The 20,721-nt window shown below is 40.0% G+C and overlaps 1 protein-coding gene across 12 annotated transcripts in view; it reads left to right on the plus strand.

Annotated features, from left to right (window-relative positions):
- The window catches only part of gramd1ba (GRAM domain containing 1Ba), an 82,021-nt gene extending 62,723 nt beyond the window's left edge, over positions 1-19,298 (plus strand). For 9 of the 12 annotated variants that reach the window (XM_083568500.1, XM_083568504.1, XM_083568507.1 and 6 more), the window contains 16 exons: positions 973-1,057; positions 2,483-2,586; positions 2,724-2,819; positions 2,909-2,989; positions 3,088-3,203; positions 5,964-6,141; positions 6,305-6,485; positions 6,610-6,753; positions 7,586-7,704; positions 8,454-8,596; positions 8,838-8,941; positions 9,607-9,810; positions 10,339-10,429; positions 12,175-12,282; positions 14,747-14,867; positions 18,528-19,298. In XM_083568500.1, the coding sequence (XP_083424626.1) occupies positions 973-1,057; positions 2,483-2,586; positions 2,724-2,819; positions 2,909-2,989; positions 3,088-3,203; positions 5,964-6,141; positions 6,305-6,485; positions 6,610-6,753; positions 7,586-7,704; positions 8,454-8,596; positions 8,838-8,941; positions 9,607-9,810; positions 10,339-10,429; positions 12,175-12,282; positions 14,747-14,867; positions 18,528-18,617 (1,965 nt within the window). In that variant the 3' untranslated portion in view covers positions 18,618-19,298. The remainder of the gene's footprint in view (positions 1-972; positions 1,058-2,482; positions 2,587-2,723; positions 2,820-2,908; positions 2,990-3,087; positions 3,204-5,963; positions 6,142-6,304; positions 6,486-6,609; positions 6,754-7,585; positions 7,705-8,453; positions 8,597-8,837; positions 8,942-9,606; positions 9,811-10,338; positions 10,430-12,174; positions 12,283-14,746; positions 14,868-18,527) is intronic. The other 3 variants (XM_083568506.1, XM_083568505.1, XM_083568510.1) reach the window with 1 other exon arrangement.
- The last annotated feature ends 1,423 nt before the right edge of the window (positions 19,299-20,721 follow it).

Genomic DNA, 20,721 nt, shown 5'->3' on the forward strand with positions numbered 1-20,721 from the left:
TAGTTTCTTTTACATGTCCAAATCCAAGTACATAGCATTTAAGCACACATATTAGCAGGAGATGACTTTAAATGTAAAATGTATTCACCAAATGTCCTAACAAAATGTCACCATGGGAGCTTTCCAAAGAGAGAATAAGCTATTAAAATATATCCTTACCACTATCGATACTTAGGACTTTGGCACGTTTGATGTGTTAGACGGCCACAAATCAGGCACAACAATATAACCACCTGCCTAGTATTGTGTTGGCCCCCTTTTGTCGCCAAACCAGTCCTGACCTGTGGAGCATTAACAGCATTAACTTCTTTGGCAATTTGTGCTACAAAAGCTCATCTGTGGGATCGGACCACACGGGTCAGCCTTTGCTTACCAAGTACATCAGTGAGTCTTGGCCACCCATGACCCTGTTACCGATTCACCACTGTTCCTTCCTTGGACCATTTTTGATAGCTACTGCAGAATGGGAAACACCCACAAGAGCTGTAGTTTTGGAGATGCCCAATTTTGCCCAAGTTGAAATGGGGAAGTGGAAGCTCAGAGTTTAAGGTGCTGGGATGCTGATCGGTAGGTTGGGGGTTCAAGCCTCTCCAAGGTATCGCCAAGCTGCCACTTTTGTGCCCTAGAGCAAGGCCCTTATCCCTCCGTTTTCGAGGGTCACTGTATCATGGCTGACTCTGCGCTCTGACCCCAGGTTCTGAACAAGCTGGGATATGCGAAGAAAAGAAATTCACTGTGCTTTAATGTAAATGTAACAAATAAAGGCTATTCTACTAACCTACTTTGAGGATAAAATGTTCACTTGCTACCTAATATATCCTACTCACTAACAGGTGCCACGATGAAGAGATAATCATATATTATATTGTTTTTTTAGCACAGGACACAACACAATAGATCATAGTTATCTAGCAATCTGTTTTATTCTTGAAAACTTGCCTCCTGTCTCAGTGTCTCTCTTCCATCTCTCAGGTGTTAAGCCCCACATATAAGCAACGCAATGAGGACTTCAGGAAACTCTTTAAGCAGCTACCTGACACTGAACGCCTCATTGTTGGTGAGTGGAAGCACAGATCATGTAGGGTCGCTGTTTTACTGATCCAGGGTCCCATATTTCATTCTTAGCTCAGGTTAATATTTGTGTTGCCCTCCTCATCTAGTTTAAAACTCCTCATCTTGTTCGTTAGTATTATCTATTTCAAATGCTTGTTTTGTCAACACCAATACATTTATTTACAACCTACATATAACAAATTATAAGACTACATTATTAAGTCACCACACTTTTTCCAAATATTATCCAGTATGTTTATTATTTTAGGAACTTTGTTATTTATAGAAAGTTTTTTTTTTTACTAAGTTATTCTGTAGTTTGATTTTAGTTGTTTTAATGTTGAATATTTTTTAGTGTTAATTAATGACAAAATACATTTAATCATGTTTTATGTTGCAATAAGTTTAAGTATTCTGAGCAAGTAATGTTTTCTACTGTGTACCAACAGTCTTTATTTGAATAAAAAATTGCTGACAATTGTGTGTAATCTTGATTTTAATTGTAATTTTGTTTATAGTTATGAGTTGCTCAGTAGCTCCTAGTTTTATAACCATAAAGACTGTATAAGACTGTAGAAAGAACATCACTTATCAAACATTCCAGTACTCATGTTAGTTCTCACTCTCCAGTGTTCTGTATTGTTGAAAGACTTATGATCACACTCTTGATGTCACACAAATGAGGATGGGTTCCCCTTTTGAGTCTGGTTCCTCTCAAGGTTTCTTCCTCATAACATCTAAGGGAGTTTTTCCTGGCCACAGTTGTTATGGCTGCTCATCAGGGATAAATACACATCGTTCACCTTAACTGTTAAATTCTGTAAAGCTGCTTTGAGACAATGTCTGTTGTGAAAAGCGCTATAGAAATAAACTTGACTTGACTTGACTTGACTTGACTTGACTTGACTTGATAGTTTAAATGCTTTGTCTCATTTTAAGACAGAATATATAATGACGATTTTTGAATGAAGATGAATTCTCTTGTTTAGGACCTCTGGTTTGAAGATTATTTGACACAAATTAAGAAAAGTGTTTAAAAAACATTATTAACAAGATAGTTTTAAGTGAATTACATTAAATTGACTGCTTGAAACAAGTGTTTGTATGATTATTTAAAGACATTTTGTTATTTGTTTAGATATGTTGAAATAAGTGTAAATGTCTCACTGCTCTTGTAGATCATTATAAATTAAGACGGGTATTTTTTTTTTGCAGTTCTTTAAATGCAACAGGATATGAAGATCATGTGTAAATTGATAGATTGGTAAATTGGAATAGTAGAGTTTGGCAGTTTGGTAGAATATAAAGATTCTGATTGGTCGAGCAAAATAACACCAGCTGCATTATATTTTTAAAATTATATTTTAACCTGACTGACTTTCTCTAGATCAAACTCTAAGCTCTGTCCTCTCACCTTTTGTCCTTTCAGACTACTCATGTGCCCTGCAGAGAGACATTCTCCTTCAGGGTCGCCTCTACCTCTCCGAAAACTGGATTTGTTTCTACAGCAACATTTTCCGCTGGGAAACACTGGTGCTCAGTTTGATATTCTAACAACTTTTAATTTTTCATCTCTTCCTTCTCCTCCATTTTCTCTCGCACACTGCTCTGTATTTGTGCAAGGTGCTGTCATGATGATGACTTTATGCATTAACTATGTGTTGGTGTAGCTGATGGTGCGTCTGAAGGACATCTGTTCCATGACTAAAGAGAAGACGGCCCGTCTCATCCCCAATGCCATCCAGCTCTGTACTGACAATGAGAAGGTGACTTCCAGATCTCACTAATCTGAACACCATTCTCTTTTTTTTCCCCTCCACACTATTATTTTGTAACACATCATTATCTTTCCCAGCACTTTTTTACCTCGTTTGGTGCACGGGACCGGACCTACATGATGATGTTCCGTCTCTGGCAGAACGCTCTCCTGGACAAGGTCAGCCACATCCAGTATCAGGTTTATAGATAAATGACTAAGGAAATTTCTGTCTTGTTGGTTTGCATCACTGTTTTTCCTCTCTTTTTGCTGATCAGCCGTTGTGTCCCAAGGAGCTGTGGCACTTTGTCCATCAGTGCTACGGGAACGAGCTGGGCTTGACGAGTGATGATGAGGATTACGTGCCCCCAGATGATGACTTTAACACCATGGGGTGAGTTTTGCCTCCTCCCACATCTATTTAAATGTCATTCATGGTTTATTCACAGCCACTTAGACCAGGTATTCACTACAGCTTTGCATATGATTTTATTATGGATCATCCATAAACTCCAGCAGTTGAATCTTGTGTTACTTGTTTATTTTGCATTACATCTGTCTATCCTTCTTCCATTAATCCATTAATCATTCATTCTTCTCAGCTGTCCACCTGGTTGACAATGTAGTAGAGCTGCAGTTTAAGCACTTAAGTTTAATATCTCTATTCATCTGTCCAAACCCTAAATTCATCCATCCATTCATCCATCCATCCATCCATCCATCCATCCATCCATCCATCCATCAAGTCATCCAAAATTAATTCACCCAATGCCAGTCTGTTTTTTTTTTTTTTTAATCAACTTTATGTTGCATTTTGTTTGTCCAGACTTTTATCCATTTACTCATTCATTTAAAAACAAAGCATTCAAATTATGTTGATATTGAAAACTGATTTATTTTTCATCTCAATCATTCATCCAATCGACCACCTGTTACCGTCCATCCATTTAAACAAATCATCTCTATATCACATTTATTTTAAAATGAATCTGTCCTTTAAATCTTCCATCTTTAACCACTAGGCATCTGTGGTATTAATTCATTCATTAACAATTTTGAGTGAAATTTAAGTTGGCAAAAATTTGCAGACATCTGGTCATAATATGTGCTTTTTTTGAGCATAGCATTCCACGTTTAGTCCTTACTTAGTCGTCTTATAATTCCCGCCACTCTTTTGGGAAGATGTTTCACAAGATTTGGGAGGGTTCTTGTGGAGATTTGTGCTCATTCAGATACAAGGGTGTTAGTAAAGTCAAGGTACTAAGGTAAAGTAAGGAGGCCTGGGGTGATGTCAGCCTTAGAATTCATCCAAAAGCTGTTTAATAGGGTTGAGATGAGAGATCCAAAGCATGAGATCTTTAATTTCAACGCATGCAAATCAAATCTTCATGGAGGTTGCATTGTGCCCAGGGGCATTGCTATGCTGGAACAGGTTTGGATCCAAGTGAAGTGAAAATGTCACGCTACTGCATCCAAAGACACCTTATAGAATTTTGGGAAAGAAGCACATATGGCTGGTTAAGTCAGGTGTCCCAATACTTTTCCATATGGTCTGTCTGTCTGTCTGTCTGTCTGTCTGTCTGTCTGTCTGTCTGTCTGTCTGTCTGTCTATCTAGCTAGCTAGCTAGCTATCCATCCATCCATCCATTTATCCATCCATCCATAACTAGCTTACCCTAGTTCCCTGAGGGAATGAGACGCTGCGTCGCAACGCTTTGGGAACAGAACACCTCTGAATCCGTCCAATGGAAAGCGTGGCATCACTGGTGGGGTAACGTCATGACCAGGAAGCTATAAAAAGCGCATGGAGTGACGCCAGCTTCTGTAAATGAGAAAGAAATGCTGCAGGGATGCCGGCAGTGTGGCAAGGGGACACAGAGTCTCATTCCCTCAATTAACGTACCAGATCATTTGGGGTGCCAGGGTGGGATGGGCACCGTATGATGCATTGCAACACGCTCTCTGGCCATTTCCTCAGAACGTCCTATATCAGGACTTCTTGGCCGAAGCCCACTTATTTTAATGAAGTCCTCAGATCTGTCTTCAGCCCAGAGCAACACTCTGTTTCTGTACCTACCAATGGCAGGAGGTGCTGGGTTGTGTTTAGGGCTGCGCTCGCCGATGAGAGCGACGTGGGAGGAACTGCTGAAATGCTGCCGACTGTGTCCCAAGTCGGAAGGATCCGATAGGATCCAACAGACATAGGTGCATTTCGGAGAAGACTAGAGTGGCCATAGACCGCCACAGCGGTCTCTTTGTGGCCTTAAGAGCCAAATCTACCCACTTCTAGCTTTCACCCTACCCACCAGCGCTGATGTCTTGTTGTAAATGGGTTTGGTGGTCAGTGTCAGGGTCTTCAGGGACGATGCAACACCCAGCGAGAGATAGCTATCCAGCATCTTTACAACTTAGGGCATCGACCTGTAACCACACACTTTCAGTCCCACTACGTTGAAGTACAATGAGGAACTGAAGAGGCAGGCCGAATACCTCCTAGCCCAGGACCTGGACACCTTGAAGACCCCCTAGCTCAAAGAGTGTGGCCCCCCTCCTTCTCGGAAGACAAGGTGAAGAAACTGCCAAAAGGCGTGCTTTCAACTTGTGAGCGAGTGCTGGATGAGGCAGGTAAGAAAGGAGAAAGGGACAAGCCCATCTCGGATTTCTCTGCCAGGTCTATCTGCAAGCCTTAGGAACCAGCGCACCGCTCCACCTCAGCAAAAGTGGGGCCAGAACCACGAAGAGTGAGAGCACCCCGCCTCGAGGAGTGCTCACCGCAAGCAGAGCGTTTGCAGAGAAATGCGCCGAATGTGCGCAGAATATGCACAAAATGTGCAGAGAATATGCGCCACATGAGCACCAAAAAAGTGCAAAATTAGGTCCGAAAAACACCTCTCTTTTCATTGGACAAATTACACACAGGATTCAGAGCGTGGACAATGCAGAAGCATTCCCAAAGCGTTTCGACGCAGCTCGAGTTCTTGAAAGGGAACAACACAATTTCAAACATAGTGTTTTTAAAGAACCCCATTTACCCAGGATCATATTCATATTTGAGAAAAATACGGCCCTACAACGCTCATCACCACTGTTAAGCCACTGCTATACATCTGAGAGTGTCACTCTGTCTCCTCGAGCTGATAATCTTGACCTCCAGCTGTTGCCCCCCTCCCTGGTGCAGGTACTGCGAAGAGATCCCACCTGAGGAGAATGAAGCCCGGGACACGTGCACCAAAGCGGCGGAAGTAAAAATGGACACGAGTCCACAGCTGCCAAAGAAATCCTTCACCAGCAATAACTTCCCTTTAACTGGCAGAAGCGAGACACCTGTCCATGTAAGAACAGCACATCTGATCAAGAATATTGTGTACAATCTAAAAAAAGACGTAGTTTCACTTCCAGGATCTTTCGAAGCAACATGAAAAAGAGATGACAGGCGTTCTTGGCAGCAAAGTAAATAATAAATAATAACACCTACAGCTTGATCTCTCTATCTAGTATGACGTTCCGCCAGAGGAAGAGTTTTCTGGCTGTTTTCCTGAGGAGCTCCTCAGTCTGCCTTTGCCTGATAACAAATTGACCAAGTCCAGCGATCCTGCACCCTCACCATCGCTCGACTTAAATGACAATGAGGATCTTCCAACTGAGCTTAGTGACTCATCAGAAACTCATGATGATGGTAAGTAGTACCATAACCAATAAATAATGAATGAATAAAAGCTAGCAAACGGTTACTAGTAAACTAACTTTATTTGTAAATGTCCCATTACTAGCAAGTTTACTCGCATTATCTCTTCCCTCAGGAGAAGTCGAGGCCTTTTATGGTGATCTAAATGGGAAGCAGTACATCAACAAGGTGTACAAGTTCAGTGTCGACAAGCTCTACGATCTCCTCTTCACCGAGTCGCAGTTCATGAGGGACTTCTTAGAGTTACGCCGCTTCTCAGGTTTGATCCCCAAGTCTTCAGCAATGGCGTTATAAAACTGATTTTAAAATTGAGGTCTTTTTTTTTATTTCTCATTTATAGAAGTGTAACGGTACAGTTAGGGAGAAGAAATGCAAAACATAAATTAAATTGTTAGACCCCATTTAAGTAATACAGATATGTATATAAGTGTACGTTTGTGTGTGTGTGTGTGTGTGTGTGTGTGTGTGTGTGTGTGTGTGTGTGTGTGTGTGTATGTGTGTGTTTTTCACATTTAATATTTTATTTTCTAAAGATATGCTTTACTTAACTGCTGTACTTATTTCACTAAACTTTAACAAATGTCTTCATTCCTTCCATCCTTCATTCATTCAATCCCTCGATTTGTGGAATTATCAGGATTTACTCCTTTTAAGAAAAATTCTTGAAGCAAACCCTAAAGAATCCATATCGCTAGACTGTTGGTGATGGCAGGAAGTGGCACCGATTTCGCAAACAAAATCGAAGTTTTACAACACACTACAAATCGTGCTTCAGTTCACTACAAATCGTATTTCTGGTACGCTGAGAGTAGCCACAGTGACACTGCGCTAACGCTAATTTCTTTTTTGTACCACTGCCATTGTTGTGTAGGTTTTCAAGTTTAATAATAATACAAAAAATCAGTGACCCTACACAAAAATGCAAGGCGGAGATTAGACAAACTTGCAGTCCGCCACTTAATAGATTTCTGAGGAAACTCAGATTGTAACTATATTCCGCATATAAAAATGGTTGCAAGACCTTTACCGGAAATCTTCGGTAGGAATACGTGTCCTATTCATTTATGATTCATTTCTGACTTCTTCTTCAGATGTGGTATATCATCCTTGGAAGAAGGAAGAGATGGGAGACCAGAGCAGAGAGATTATGTATACCATCACCATCTCCAACCCACTGGCTCCAAAAACCGCTACAGTCACTGAGTCTCAGGTAACCTCAGGGACAAAATCCAATCACTTTAAATCTATCACACTCAAAATCTCACTTAAATGGTCCATTTTGAAATCAATACTTTTTATCACTTTCTGATACAATTCAGTTTTTAACATTAGGAGCTTTGGATGAATCTACACAGCTTGAGGGATATTTTATTTTTTAGAATGGGAGCTGCCCATTCTCCATGGTGGTCTTTTGTCCATGAGTCCATGTGTGTCCTTAAGATTTCAGTCGTTGGATTTTGAGGTTAAACAACCTCTTAATCAGTTGGTGTTGGTGTTGGTGTTAATGTTGAATCTATAATGATCTTAGATGTTGAGCTAATTTATGATTGGTTCCACAACTCCAACTGACTGTATACGACTGTAGAAAGAACGTAACTCATATCATCACACAATCTAGTGTTCATGATATTCTACACTCTCTGGTGCATGTAATATTTTAATGATTTATGATCACACACTTGATGACACCCAAATGAGGATGGGTTCCCTTTTGAGTCTGGTTCGTCTCAAGGTTTCTTCATACAATGTAAGGTAGTTTGTCATTGCCACTCTTGCCCCAGGTTTTAACTTATAAAAAAAAAAAGTGTTGTATAATTCTGTAAAGCTGCTTTGAGACAATGTCCATTGTGAAAATCACGATAGAAATAAACTTAAAGTGGACTGAAAAATGTATGATAAACATATGAGACATATTAGAACTGCATTGTATTACCTTCTTTTTTTGCCTGAATGCTCCAGACGTTGTACAAAGCCAGCCAAGAAAGCGAGTGTTACATCATCGATGCCGAAGTGATCACTCACGACGTCCCTTATCACGACTACTTCTACACGCTCAACCGCTACATGCTAACCCGGGTGGCTAAGAACAAGTGCAGACTGAGGTACGCCATGAATACAAAGAATAAAGAAAAAGCAAAATAGCACCAAGGATGCTGTTGTGAAGGATGTCAACTATATATGCATGTCATTTCTGCCTGCTGTAATGCTTAGCCATGATGGCATTCCCCATTGCAGTGGTCTCTCTTGTCATGCCGGATTGCCCTCCAGTGGTCCTGAAGGGGCATAACAACACAAACTAACCCTTTTAATTCTAAATCAACGTCATGCTATGTGTTTCTGCAGGGTTTCCACCGAGCTGCGCTACAGGAAACATCCTTGGGGTCTCGTCAAAGGCTTTATAGAGAGAAACTTCTGGAGTGGCCTTGATGATTATTTTAGACATTTAGGTGAGAAGTTCAAAAGTCCGAGTTGTGAAAAATCTTTTCTATAAGTCTTTTCTATAACATCATGTTGTGAAGAGGTATTTTTTTTTCTTCTTCTGGTACAATACTATACTCTAACAGTTTGGTATGGACTACTATATACAACGATCAGGCATAACATTATGAACAGTGAAGTGACTAACACTGATTATCTCTTCATCATGGCACCTGTTAGTGAGCAGGATATATTAGACAGCATGTAAACATTTTGTCCTCAAAGTTGATGTGTTAGAAGCAGGAAAAATGGGCAAGTGTAAGGATTTAAGTGAGTTTGATGAGGGCCAAATTGTGATGACTAGACGACTTGTGGGATGTTCCTGGTCTGCAGTGGTCAGTATCTATTAGAAGTGCTCCAAGGAAGGAACAGTGGTGAAGCGGCGACAGGGTCGTGGATGGCCGAGGCTCATTGCAGCTCAATTTACTGAAGAACTTAAAGCTGTTAATGCTCGAAGGGTCAGAATTGTTTAGGCAGCAAAAGAAAAACCAACACAATATTAGGCAAGTGGTCATAATGTTATGTCTGATAAGTGTAGGTGTGCATTTATTAGCTGCATAACTAATAATACCAGAGGAAAAGTAGGTCCAATATGTGTGTGTGTGTGTGTGTGTGTGTGTGTGTGTGTGTGCAGAGATGGAGCTGAGTAAAGTGGAGGTGGTGCTAAACGAACCCCACAGACCCTCTCCCAAAGCCAAAGCGACGCGCTCGTCTAACGTGAGGCGTCACCGGAAACGGGCGACGGGTCACCTTCGGCCGCAGCACTTAAATGAAGAGCTGAGCGCCATCACTACGGCTGAGGACGACGAGGTCATCCAGCGCATTAAACACGTACCAGGTTTGAAACTTTCACGTAAATCATCCTGGATGCGTGTTCTGTTTCGGCATGTGACTGTAGATGAACATCGAACCCAAGCAGCCAAAAACCAGGACAGCGAAATATAAATTAACAGAAAAATCATATTTTAAATCTAATTGGCTTACACACCTTTTGACCAGATCACAATACATCAGTTCTGTGTTAACGCACCAGATTTTAGAGCAGGAAATCTGTATCTGGATTGTTGCTTAGCAACCAAAGCAACTGGTCACAGGATTTTATCCTATTGGTTTTTTTTTTGCGGTTATTTAAAAAACTGGCCAAGGCAAAGCATTTTTATCTTTGGGATGATTTTTGTTTGTTGTTTTGGATTGATTTTTATATTAATTCTGCTATTCTTTTCAGAAATAGTAAGATCGAGGCTAATTAAGCCAGCCACCCCCCTACCACATAAGCACTAACCATTATCATTATCATTATCATTATAATTAAGCCGTCTTTTTGATCACTTTTGTGCGTTCTTTTCCATAATCCTTGCGGGCCCAGGATCAACGCAGACACGGCACCTCCCCGACCCGGGCGCTGGAGGACTGGCGCTGTACAGCGTCTCCAAGCTCCTGCTCATCATCAGCTTTGTGTGAGTTTATTACAAAACGTATTAAAGCTTTCGTGCCTTCAGGTCATTTCGACATTTTTGAGGAGTAAATATTATTTACACAGTAGTTTACACTATATTAGAGGATCAACAGTTCAGATATAAGTGCCTTATAAAAACACATCTGACAGTTTTGCTCTACCACATTAACGTTGAGGGCAAAATGTTCCCTCGCTGCTTAATATATTCTACTCACTAACAGCTGCCATGATGAAAAGATAATCAGTGTTATTCACTTCACCTCTCATAATGTTATAATGTCATAATGTCAGTGTATAAACCATTTGTGAATATAACAATAATCAGAGATGTAAAGAGAACCTGAAAATCATACTCGAGTAAAAGTGAAACCTTGCTGCAAAAACATACTCCATTACAAGTCAAAAGTCAAAAACAAAAAGTCTTAGAGCATCTGATTTGAACAGAACTTGAGAATTTGACTCATAAGATGCATTGGTCCTCAAAACCAAGACACGTTAGTTAAGAAAATTAATAACCAGTCAATTTGTGAGGTTTTATTTCCTAAAAAACAAGACTCAACACTGCGTTAACCAACACAACAGCCTCTTTTACATGCCGGAATAAAACAAAGTCTAAACACGTCAATCAAAAAAAAAGACAAAGTAGTAAAGCAAACTTAAAAAAAAAGGGATATTCAGTTAACAATTATAAATACAGCATCATGTCACAAAGAGGAAGAACCATTAGTATTCAATGGACAAATAAAACGGCGAACGGCGATGTTACCTCTTCTGTAGAATAAATAAGCCTCGGCAGATAAAGCAGCCACGCAAGACGTAATTGGTAACAGTCATTGTCAATTAAAATATAGTGAAAAAAAAAAAGTGCATGTATTGAATTATAAATGTAATTTGGTAGAGTGTAAAAGTTGCTTATATCTTTAACACTCAGTCAAATTTGAAATAAGTAGGCAAAACATTACTTAAGTGCATTTATTCAAATACTCATAATAATAGAAGTAGTAATAATGATAATGATAATAATAATAATAATAATAATATAAAATACAGTGATGGAAAAAAAAAAGCGGGTAATATTAAAAACAAATTTCAAAACAAAAAGAAACTATAGAATAAAATAAGAAATTAAATAATATCAAAAATAAATTATGTAAATTAATACAATCAAATAAAATATGAAACCATACAAAAAGGTACCGTTACAAAATCTACAAAATAACTATTCATAAAATCCTTTATTTTTTTTTTATGTCTTTCATTCGATCAAATCTTGAATTCTCTTATATCTGGCGTTCACTGTGGTCTTTTTTCACAAAGAGGATGTTGTTCATACTGTAATGTTCTGCAAACTGTGATATTGCCTTGTACATCGATTACACCACAAAGTTTCAGCACGTCTCATTTCATGTCGTTTTCATATCACGATGCGACGTTCCATGTCTACTCTGAACTGTACCTGCAGTTTCATTTAGTAAGCATCCATCTGTTCCTGTTCCTTGTGCTGTTCTGTTGTTCTTGTTTTTTCTTTTGTTTCTTTTTTTCATGTCTCTTTCTCTCTCTTGTTCTCATTGCTTCGTCTAGGATCTGTGTAAGGTATAATTTTTTTTTATTTTATTTGGCTAGAGAAACTCTAGCATGCTGACACTAGGGGTCAGTGTATGATTGTTGAGTAAGGCTGTGTTCACTCGGACCTTAATGCAGGAAAAAAAAAAACTTGACACAGGCTGCATGTGTTTTTGTCCTCAGCCTGGTGCTACTGGTGTTTCTCAACATGATGCTGTTCTATAAGCTGTGGACACTGGAACACACCACGCAGAGCTTGGTGTCGCTGCAGGGCCTCCGAGCTCCTGACAGGTATGCATCGTTCTCTTACACACACACACACACACACACACACACACACACACACACACACACACAAAAAAATGACGGAAGCATTACTTCCACTGAGGCTTTCTATAATATATAATACAATTAAAATGCAATTCAAATTTTGCATTTGTTGTATTATAAAAACAAAAAAACCAACCAAATGATTATATAGCTTTGTTTAAAAAACAAATCTTTGCTCAAAATGTCAAATATGTCTTATTTATTGCTGTTTGCCATCTTATCTTAGAGACATCAAAGAACCCAGACATCAAAGAACCTCACCAAGGTTCCTATCTATGTTCTACTAGATTGTCTGCTATCTTTAAATATGTTGTTCTAGTTTGTAGGTTAGAAATCATTATAAAAAAAAAACCCTCAAAGTCTATAAAAATAAAAAACTATCCTTAATCCTGATTGGTCCGGAGGTTGTCGATTCGTTTTTCATAACATCAGCTGCAAAGTATTTTATATATATATATATATATATATATATATATATATATATATATATATATATATATATATATATATATACAGTGAGGAAAATAAGTATTTGAACACCCTGCTATTTTGCAAGTTCTTCCACTTAGAAATCATGGAGGGGTGTGAAATTGTCATCGTAGGTGCATGTCCACTGTGAGAGACATAATCTGAAATAAAAATACAAGAAATCAGAATGGATGATTTTTTAATTATTTATTTGTATGATACAGCTGCAAATAAGTATTTGAACACCTGAGAAAGTCAATATTAATATTTGGTACAGTAGCCTTTGTTTGAAATTACAGAGGTCAAACGTTTCCTGTAGTTTTTCACCAGGTTTGCACACACTGCAGGAGGGATTTTGGCCCACTCCTCCACACAGATCTTCTCTAGATCAGTCAGGTTTCTGGCCTGTCGCTGAGAAACACGGAGTTTGAGCTCCCTCCAAAGATTCTCTATTGGGTTTAGGTCTGGAGACTGGCTAGGCCATGCCAGAACCTTGATATGCTTCTTACAGAGCCACTCCTTGGTTATCCTGGCTGTGTGCTTCGGGTCATTGTCATGTTGGAAGACCCAGCCTCGACCCACCTTCAATGCTCTAACTGAGGGAAGGAGGTTGTTCCCCATAACATCTCGCAATACATGGCCCCGGTCATCCCCTCCTTAATACAGTGCAGTCACCCTGTCCCATGTGCAGAAAAACCCCCCCAAAGTATGATGCTACCACCCTCATGCTTCACAGTAGGGATGGTGTTCTTGGGATGGTACTCATCATTCTTCTTCCTCCAAACACGTTTAGTGGAATTATGACCAAAAAGTTCTATTTTGGTCTCATCTGACCACATGACTTTCTCCCATGACTCCTCTGGATCATCCAAATGGTCATTGGCAAACTTAAGACGTGCCTGGACATGTGCTGGTTTAAGCAGGGGAACCTTCCGTGCCATGCATGATTTCAAACCATGACGTCTTAGTGTATTACCAACAGTAACCTTGGAAACAGTGGTCCCAGCTCTTTTCAGGTCATTGACCAGCTCCTCCCGTGTAGTTCTGGGCTGATTTCTTACCTTCCTTAGGATCATTGAGACCCCACGAGGTGAGATCTTGCATGGAGCCCCAGTCCGAGGGAGATTGACAGCCATGTTTAGCTTCTTCCATTTTCTAATGATTGCTCCAACGGTGGACCTTTTTTCACCAAGCTGCTTGGCAATTTCCCCGTAGCCCTTTCCAGCCTTGTGGAGGTGTACAATTTTGTCTCTAGTGTCTTTGGACAGCTCTTTGGTCTTGGCCATGTTGGTAGTTGGATTCTTACTGATTGTATGGGGTGGACAGGTGTCTTTATGCAGCTAACGACCTCAAACAGGTGCATTTAATTTAGGATAATAAATGTAGTGGAGGTGGACATTTTAAAGGCAGACTAACAGGTCTTTGAGGGTCAGAATTCTAGCTGATAGACAGGTGTTCAAATACTTATTTGCAGCTGTATCATACAAATAAATAGTTTAAAAATCATTTATTGTGATTTCTGGATTTTTTTTTTTTAGATTATGTCTCTCACAGTGGACATGCACCTACGATGACAATTTCAGACCCCTCCATGATTTCTAAGTGGGAGAACTTGCAAAATAGCAGGGTGTTCAAATACTTATTTTCCTCACTGTATATATATATATATATATATATATATATATATATATATATATATATATATATATATATGGATTACTTTAAGCACTTATTGGTTTATAAGCATTTATACATACATGCATATATATATATATATATATATATATATATATATATATATATATATATATATATATATATATATATATATATATATATACTGTATATATAAATGCATGTATGTATAAATGCTTATAAATCAATAAGTGCTTAAAGTAATCCATTGCTGAGTAATGAACAGAAGATTGTGTGTGTGGTGTGTGTGTTTGTTTTGCAGTAAACTTCCCCAAACGCAGATGGAGTGGGCTCAGCTTTTGGAGTCGCAGCAGCGTTACCATGACGACGAGCTGGAGAAGTGGCGGGAGATAATCAAGTCGTCTGTGGTTTTGTTAGACGAGGTAAATCCGCTGAGATTAAATCAGATGCCGGCAGATGGCACCGTAAAGAGGGCAGATAAATAAACAGACGCCGTTATGCAACATTGTTTTTCGCCTCTGTTTAATTAAAACATCTCTCGTGTTTGCCGAAGTACTTCAAACAGTGTAGCAGTGACCTGCGACAAGGTACAAGAATTGAAATCCCTGAACTAAATTAACGTGTGTGTTGTGTGCGCTCAAAACTAAGGGACATGGTGGGTCTTTTACATGAGTGAAATTTTTTTTTTAAAACATCTGTTTTGAGAATACAGAAATAATTCATGTGCAGATGAATACATAAGAAGGGCATGTGTTAAAATATCATTTTACTCATTGTGAATTGTCCTAAACAAATCCAGAAGCTGTAATAATGAATGGGGTTAATAAAAAAAGTTAATTAGTCTAATACGTGACATTATATAACAAATATTTTAATATATTGCAAGAAATAGCAAGACAAATATATAGCAAGAAACACAACCTTAATCTTTATTGTTTGAACGTTAAAATACAGTAATCCCTCAATTATCGCAGGGGTTAGGTTCCAGACCCGGAGGCGAAAATCCGCTAAGAGGCAACCTTATATGTATACAGTACAGTATACAGAATACCTGTTAACCATCCCGACACTGTTAATAACCTTTCCTCTGATCTTTAATACTTTCTATATTCTTAAAACCTACGTAATTTTAACATTAAAACATTCCATATGGGTACTCACCAGTGAAGATACAACTTGAATGATGAAGATGATGATGAATTAATTGTGCATTACTAATGATGACGAAGGTGATGATGATGAAATAAATGTGCTGCACACCCAAGAAAAGCATTACAGCTCTTCTAAAACCTTTTTTTCAGGCTAGAAAATGCTTATTTTACCGCAAAAAGATTAAAAATAACTCTTAACGATATCAGCTATGCAAAATCCCGCGATACAGCGGAAAATCAGCAAAACAAAATTAGATATGTTCCATTTAAAAACCTGCGTTACAGTAAAACCATGAAAGCTGAATCGCGATGTGGCGAAGGATTACTGTATATTAATATCTATGATCATGTCATATTTTCTTCTGAATAGTATAATAAAGGGAACATTCAGAATATATAGCAAAATATACCTAAAATATGTTACCTCTCTTTCATTGTGCTCTTATAGAAAAGTAATGAACAATGAAGTTGCTGCCCCAAGCAAGACATCCTGAAGCATTTTATTTATTATTTAATGATGTGGAACTGAAGACTTCTTCCATCAATGTTAAATCGCCTCATTGAAAATGTACAGGATTTTTTTCAATTTTTAAATATGACATATTCACTGTGCACATCTATGCAAATAAGCTGTTCCTATAGAAAAAAACATTGTTTTGGCATCAGCACATACACGTATATTAATACCTGTGATTTGTTTATTTACTTTAAACAGAGCTGGGGTTATAAAAATTAAAACAACTGTTTCTGACCAATCAGAATCCAAAACTCACTCCGCACCACTGTAGTATGTGAATGTACAGTATGTAGACAAAGGGGTTAAGGTCATGGTTTTTGCAAATGGTCCAGATCCAGCACGTTCTCTCAGGGTTCGAGGGCCAGCTTTTTGGCGGTTTCTTTCCCCTGCAGAATGGAGGGGTCTATTACTGGACGAACCTGTGGACTTGCCTCTGCAGCCTGTCCAGTTTGTGGAACTTTTGGAGGTAGTGATTCGAGCTGTTGCTAAGCTAAACATCATTTAGCAGAAATTGACTCCTCAAAACAAATTAGATGAGCACTTTCCATGCCACACCATGGCAGTTTTGCAGGCATACCAGGCTGACCTGCTTAAGGAGCTGGACAAAGAAGCAGAAATTCTGTCCTGTGCACTGTAAAAAAGGCTACAAGATTTAGTTTGTTTCTCTTCCACCTCGGTTCGAATAGGGATGTTTCCCACTCTGTTGGGTCTTAAGCAGGCTCTGATCTTGGAACAAGAAGTAAACCTTCTCTTTAGGAAGGAGGCCATCAAGGTGGTCCTTCCCACATAGCCCCTTGCTGACTGGGCTAGCCATGGTTTGTGGACCTGGTAGCCCTTCTCCAACAACCTCCCACTGAGATTTCTCTCAGGCGAGATCCCCTTTCTCAGGCAGGGGGCACTCTATTTCATCCCCGCCCAGAGTTGTGTAGACTGTGGCTGTGGCCGCTGAGGGGGCACAGCTTTTAGCTGCTGGTCTCTCAGCGAGCTTGCAGAGAACATTCTCCAGTCCAGAGCTCCCTCCACGAGGAGGTTGTATACCGCAAAAAGGCATCTGTTCAATATATGGTGTCAGAATCTTCACTTAGATCCAGTTAACTGCCTGGTTGGTCCAGTGCTGGAATTCTTTCAAGAACAGTTCATCAAAGGGTTGTCTGCCTCCACCCTACAGGTTTACATGTCTGCTATTGTTGCATATCAAGGGGAAAAACCCATTAGTGACATGTTTTCTCCATGTAGCCTCTGGTACAAGCTACAATAGAGTGCCTTTGTGGGATCTGGCCATGGTTTTGGATGCCTTGTCTAAGTCTTTCTTTAGAGCCCTTGCACAAGGTGCCCTTGGGGTTTCTCGCAGTCAAGGCTGCTTTACTTCTAGCCGTCTCTCTCTGAAGAGAGTTGGGGAGCTTTCCGTGGCCCCCCTCTTCTGGAGTTTACTCCACTCATGGCCAGTGCGTTTCTCTACCCCAGGCCAGGGTATGTTCCCAAGGTCCCCTTTGTTGCCCCACGGCCAGTCGTGCTCCAGGCATTCTATCCTCCTTCCTTTCGGGACCCAGACCAGGAGAAGCTTTATTGCATGTGTCCAGAATGACCAGCTGTTTGCCTGCTACGGTCCGTATAAGAGGGGTCTTCCTACAGACAAGCAGATCCTCTGCAGGTGTACTGTGGATGCTATCTCCTCTTCTTATGAGTCCATTGGTCTTTCGGGGTCCGGGCTCACTCGACCGGAATTGTGGCAGCCTCTAAGGCCTTTTCCTCTGGGGTTTCTCTCCAGGACATGTGCAATGCTGTGGGCTGGTCCACCCCTCTGACCTTTGTCAGGTCTAACAGCCTTGACCTTAGCGCCACTCCTGGACCCTCAGTCCTTCGACCTAGCTTCGCCCATCCACACTAGGCAGGGATTTGTCAGTCTGGCAGTGTTGTTCTCACTTCCCAAAGTGCTGTTGATGCAGCTCCAGTTCCTGAAGGAGAACTTCTCTATGTATGTAACCCTGGTTCCCATAGGGAATTAGACAACGCACTTCAGGGCCACACCTGTACCACCGCGAACGTTTCCGCATGTGCTTTTATAGCTTCCTGGTCGTTACATCATCTTGCTGGTGACACCATTCCCTTCCATTGAACAGATTACACACGTGGTTTAGAGCGTGGTCATGTAGAGGCGTTCCCAAAGTGTTGTTTGATGCAGCGTCTCGTTTCCTCTGGGAACCAGGTTACAGGGCACAGGGGCATTGTCATGCTGAAACAGATTTGGATCAAAAGGAAAATGCCTATACAGTTGTGGGGGAAGAACTAACTACATATGGCTGGAAAAGTCTAGACTTCCAATATTTTTGTCTGTATAGTGCATATGATGTATAATATACAGCCAGAGCTCACTGTACTGTGTAACTCTAGCGTATTAATTTATTTCATGACAGATGCGAGGATCTTTACTGAACCTGCAGAAGGGAATCGACATGAGGGAGGACGGCTCGTCGGAGGGTGACAAACGCAGTCAATACCACTGACGGCATGAGACCTCGGGTACACACATCTGGTGCAATAATAAGGGTGTGGAGGAACCTATGAAGCTGCCTCACTCCTGTCCAGTGCAGCTCACTGAGCATCCATCTGCAAAAAAAATTTACCATTTGACTATCCCTGGTCCACCTAATCTTCAGGGACAACTCTGACTCCTGAGTCATTTGTTCCTTCATTCAAGAACTCATTCAAGTGTTAAATGCACATGCAGCTACATCTCAGCTGCATCACCATAACCACCATGACCTTTACCACCTCTTTGGTTTAATTTTTTTTTTTTTTTTTTTAATATGTAGGACTCTGGGACCAGGTTAACATTTTACCTATTTATTATCTTTATTTTTACTCGTGGATGCGCACAGAGCAGAGAATGTGGAACGGATCTATTACGAATTCACACGTCTTTCTAATTTATAAGTAGAGCTATATTTGTTGCCAGAGTTACCTTTTTACCGAGGCTTCCATGGAAAAATCGGGGGCTGGACCCCAGAGAGCTTGTGCCATGGTGCTAATTATGCAGAAATGTTGTTCCATGTTACAGTTCCAGATTTTATTTTTGTCCTCGTGTAGAGTTGCTTGTTTCTGTTGTCGGAACATTTTGTGTTGCCTGTGAATGCGAGAGGCCAATCATAGCATCGGCAGTGGGTATTAAAAAGAGCAAGATCTTATTTTTTTCTTGAAGATACTGCATTTCGTTTTGCACAATTTGTTTTCTATTCCTGTTCGTTTCGTGTGAGTGGGACTTTTTTTTTTTTCTTTTTTTTTTTTAACACTGGACCATTATGACTTTGTGTTGCCAACTTTATTTATATACTCCATTTAATTTTTTTTTTATACACCATACAATTTTTTTTTTTATGTGTGTGTGGGTTACATTACCTTCTATCCCAGTTCACTTGTGTTTGGAGGCAGCACTCAAAACCTCCAAAGCTACCGATAGGAAAACGGTTTAAATCATCCTTTGAAGGCAGCAAAACTTCACCATGGCGATTTGATGATAACCTGTTGCTAAATAACCAACAAATTCTAGGGTACTTAAAGATAACTAACCTAAGCTCAGTTATCTTACGTGGAAAAAAGTATAGTTAGGGAAAAGTGTGAAAAGTATTTATATTATAAAAATAAAAAAAAAGTCAGGTCAAAAGCAATTCTTGAATCCGATCAGTTGGCAGGTGCTGAATTTAATAAAGGGAGTATTGTCGCATTCTAAGTAAAGATCGACATTTATTTGTAAGAGTCAGTGAAGGTCGAAAAAAGAAACTGTGAAAAAAACAACAACTCTTATTTACTATCAGTATTATTTGAAAACGTTCTGGAAACGCAGATTGTTCAAGCTGCAGCTGGCATTCCAGTTTAATGAATTTCCATTTTTTTAATGATTTTTCTCCAAAGCCCTACAGCTGCGCAGTGTTGATTGCGGTTTTCTGGGGAGAAGAGTTTGGAGTGTGCTTGTGGAGATTTGTGCTCATTTTGCCACAAGTAAAGTCGGGTACTAATGTAGGTGAGGTGAGGAGGCCTGGGGTGCAGTCAGTGTTCCAATTCATCTCAAACGTTTCAATAGGGTTGAAGTTTGAACTATAGCAAGCCATTGAAGAACTTTCTCTCCAACACATGTAAAGCACATGTTCATGGAGCTGGCTTTGTGTACAGGGGCATTGTCATGCTAGGACAGTGCGAGTCAAGGAAACAGTATATGCTAAAGCATCCAAAACCAACTACCGTATTTTTCGGACTATAAGCCACTACTTTTTTCCCACGTTTTGAACCCCGCGGCTTAAACAACGAAGTGGCTAATTTATGGATTTTTTTGTTCTGAGCATCGGCACGGCAATTTTTCAGCGCACGACGATGCCAAAAGAAAAACTCTCAAGAGAAATAATTGTGAAAGGAAGGAGGAAGACAGTGAACAATGACTTACTTGGTAGGCTACTGTTTAGACACATGCCGTTGTAGCGTGTTGAGTCTGGGTTAAGGGAGAGCTCGCTAGCTCCAGTTGCAACAGAAATCATATAAGCACAGACAGGTTTCCAAAACTCGTGCTTTTTAATTTTCCTTGGCAACAGCGTTACGGGTTAGTCAAAGAAACTTAGA

Source organism: Silurus aristotelis, assembly GCF_946808225.1.
Source record: "Silurus aristotelis genome assembly, chromosome: 18".
In the NCBI taxonomy this organism is placed as follows: domain Eukaryota; kingdom Metazoa; phylum Chordata; class Actinopteri; order Siluriformes; family Siluridae; genus Silurus; species Silurus aristotelis.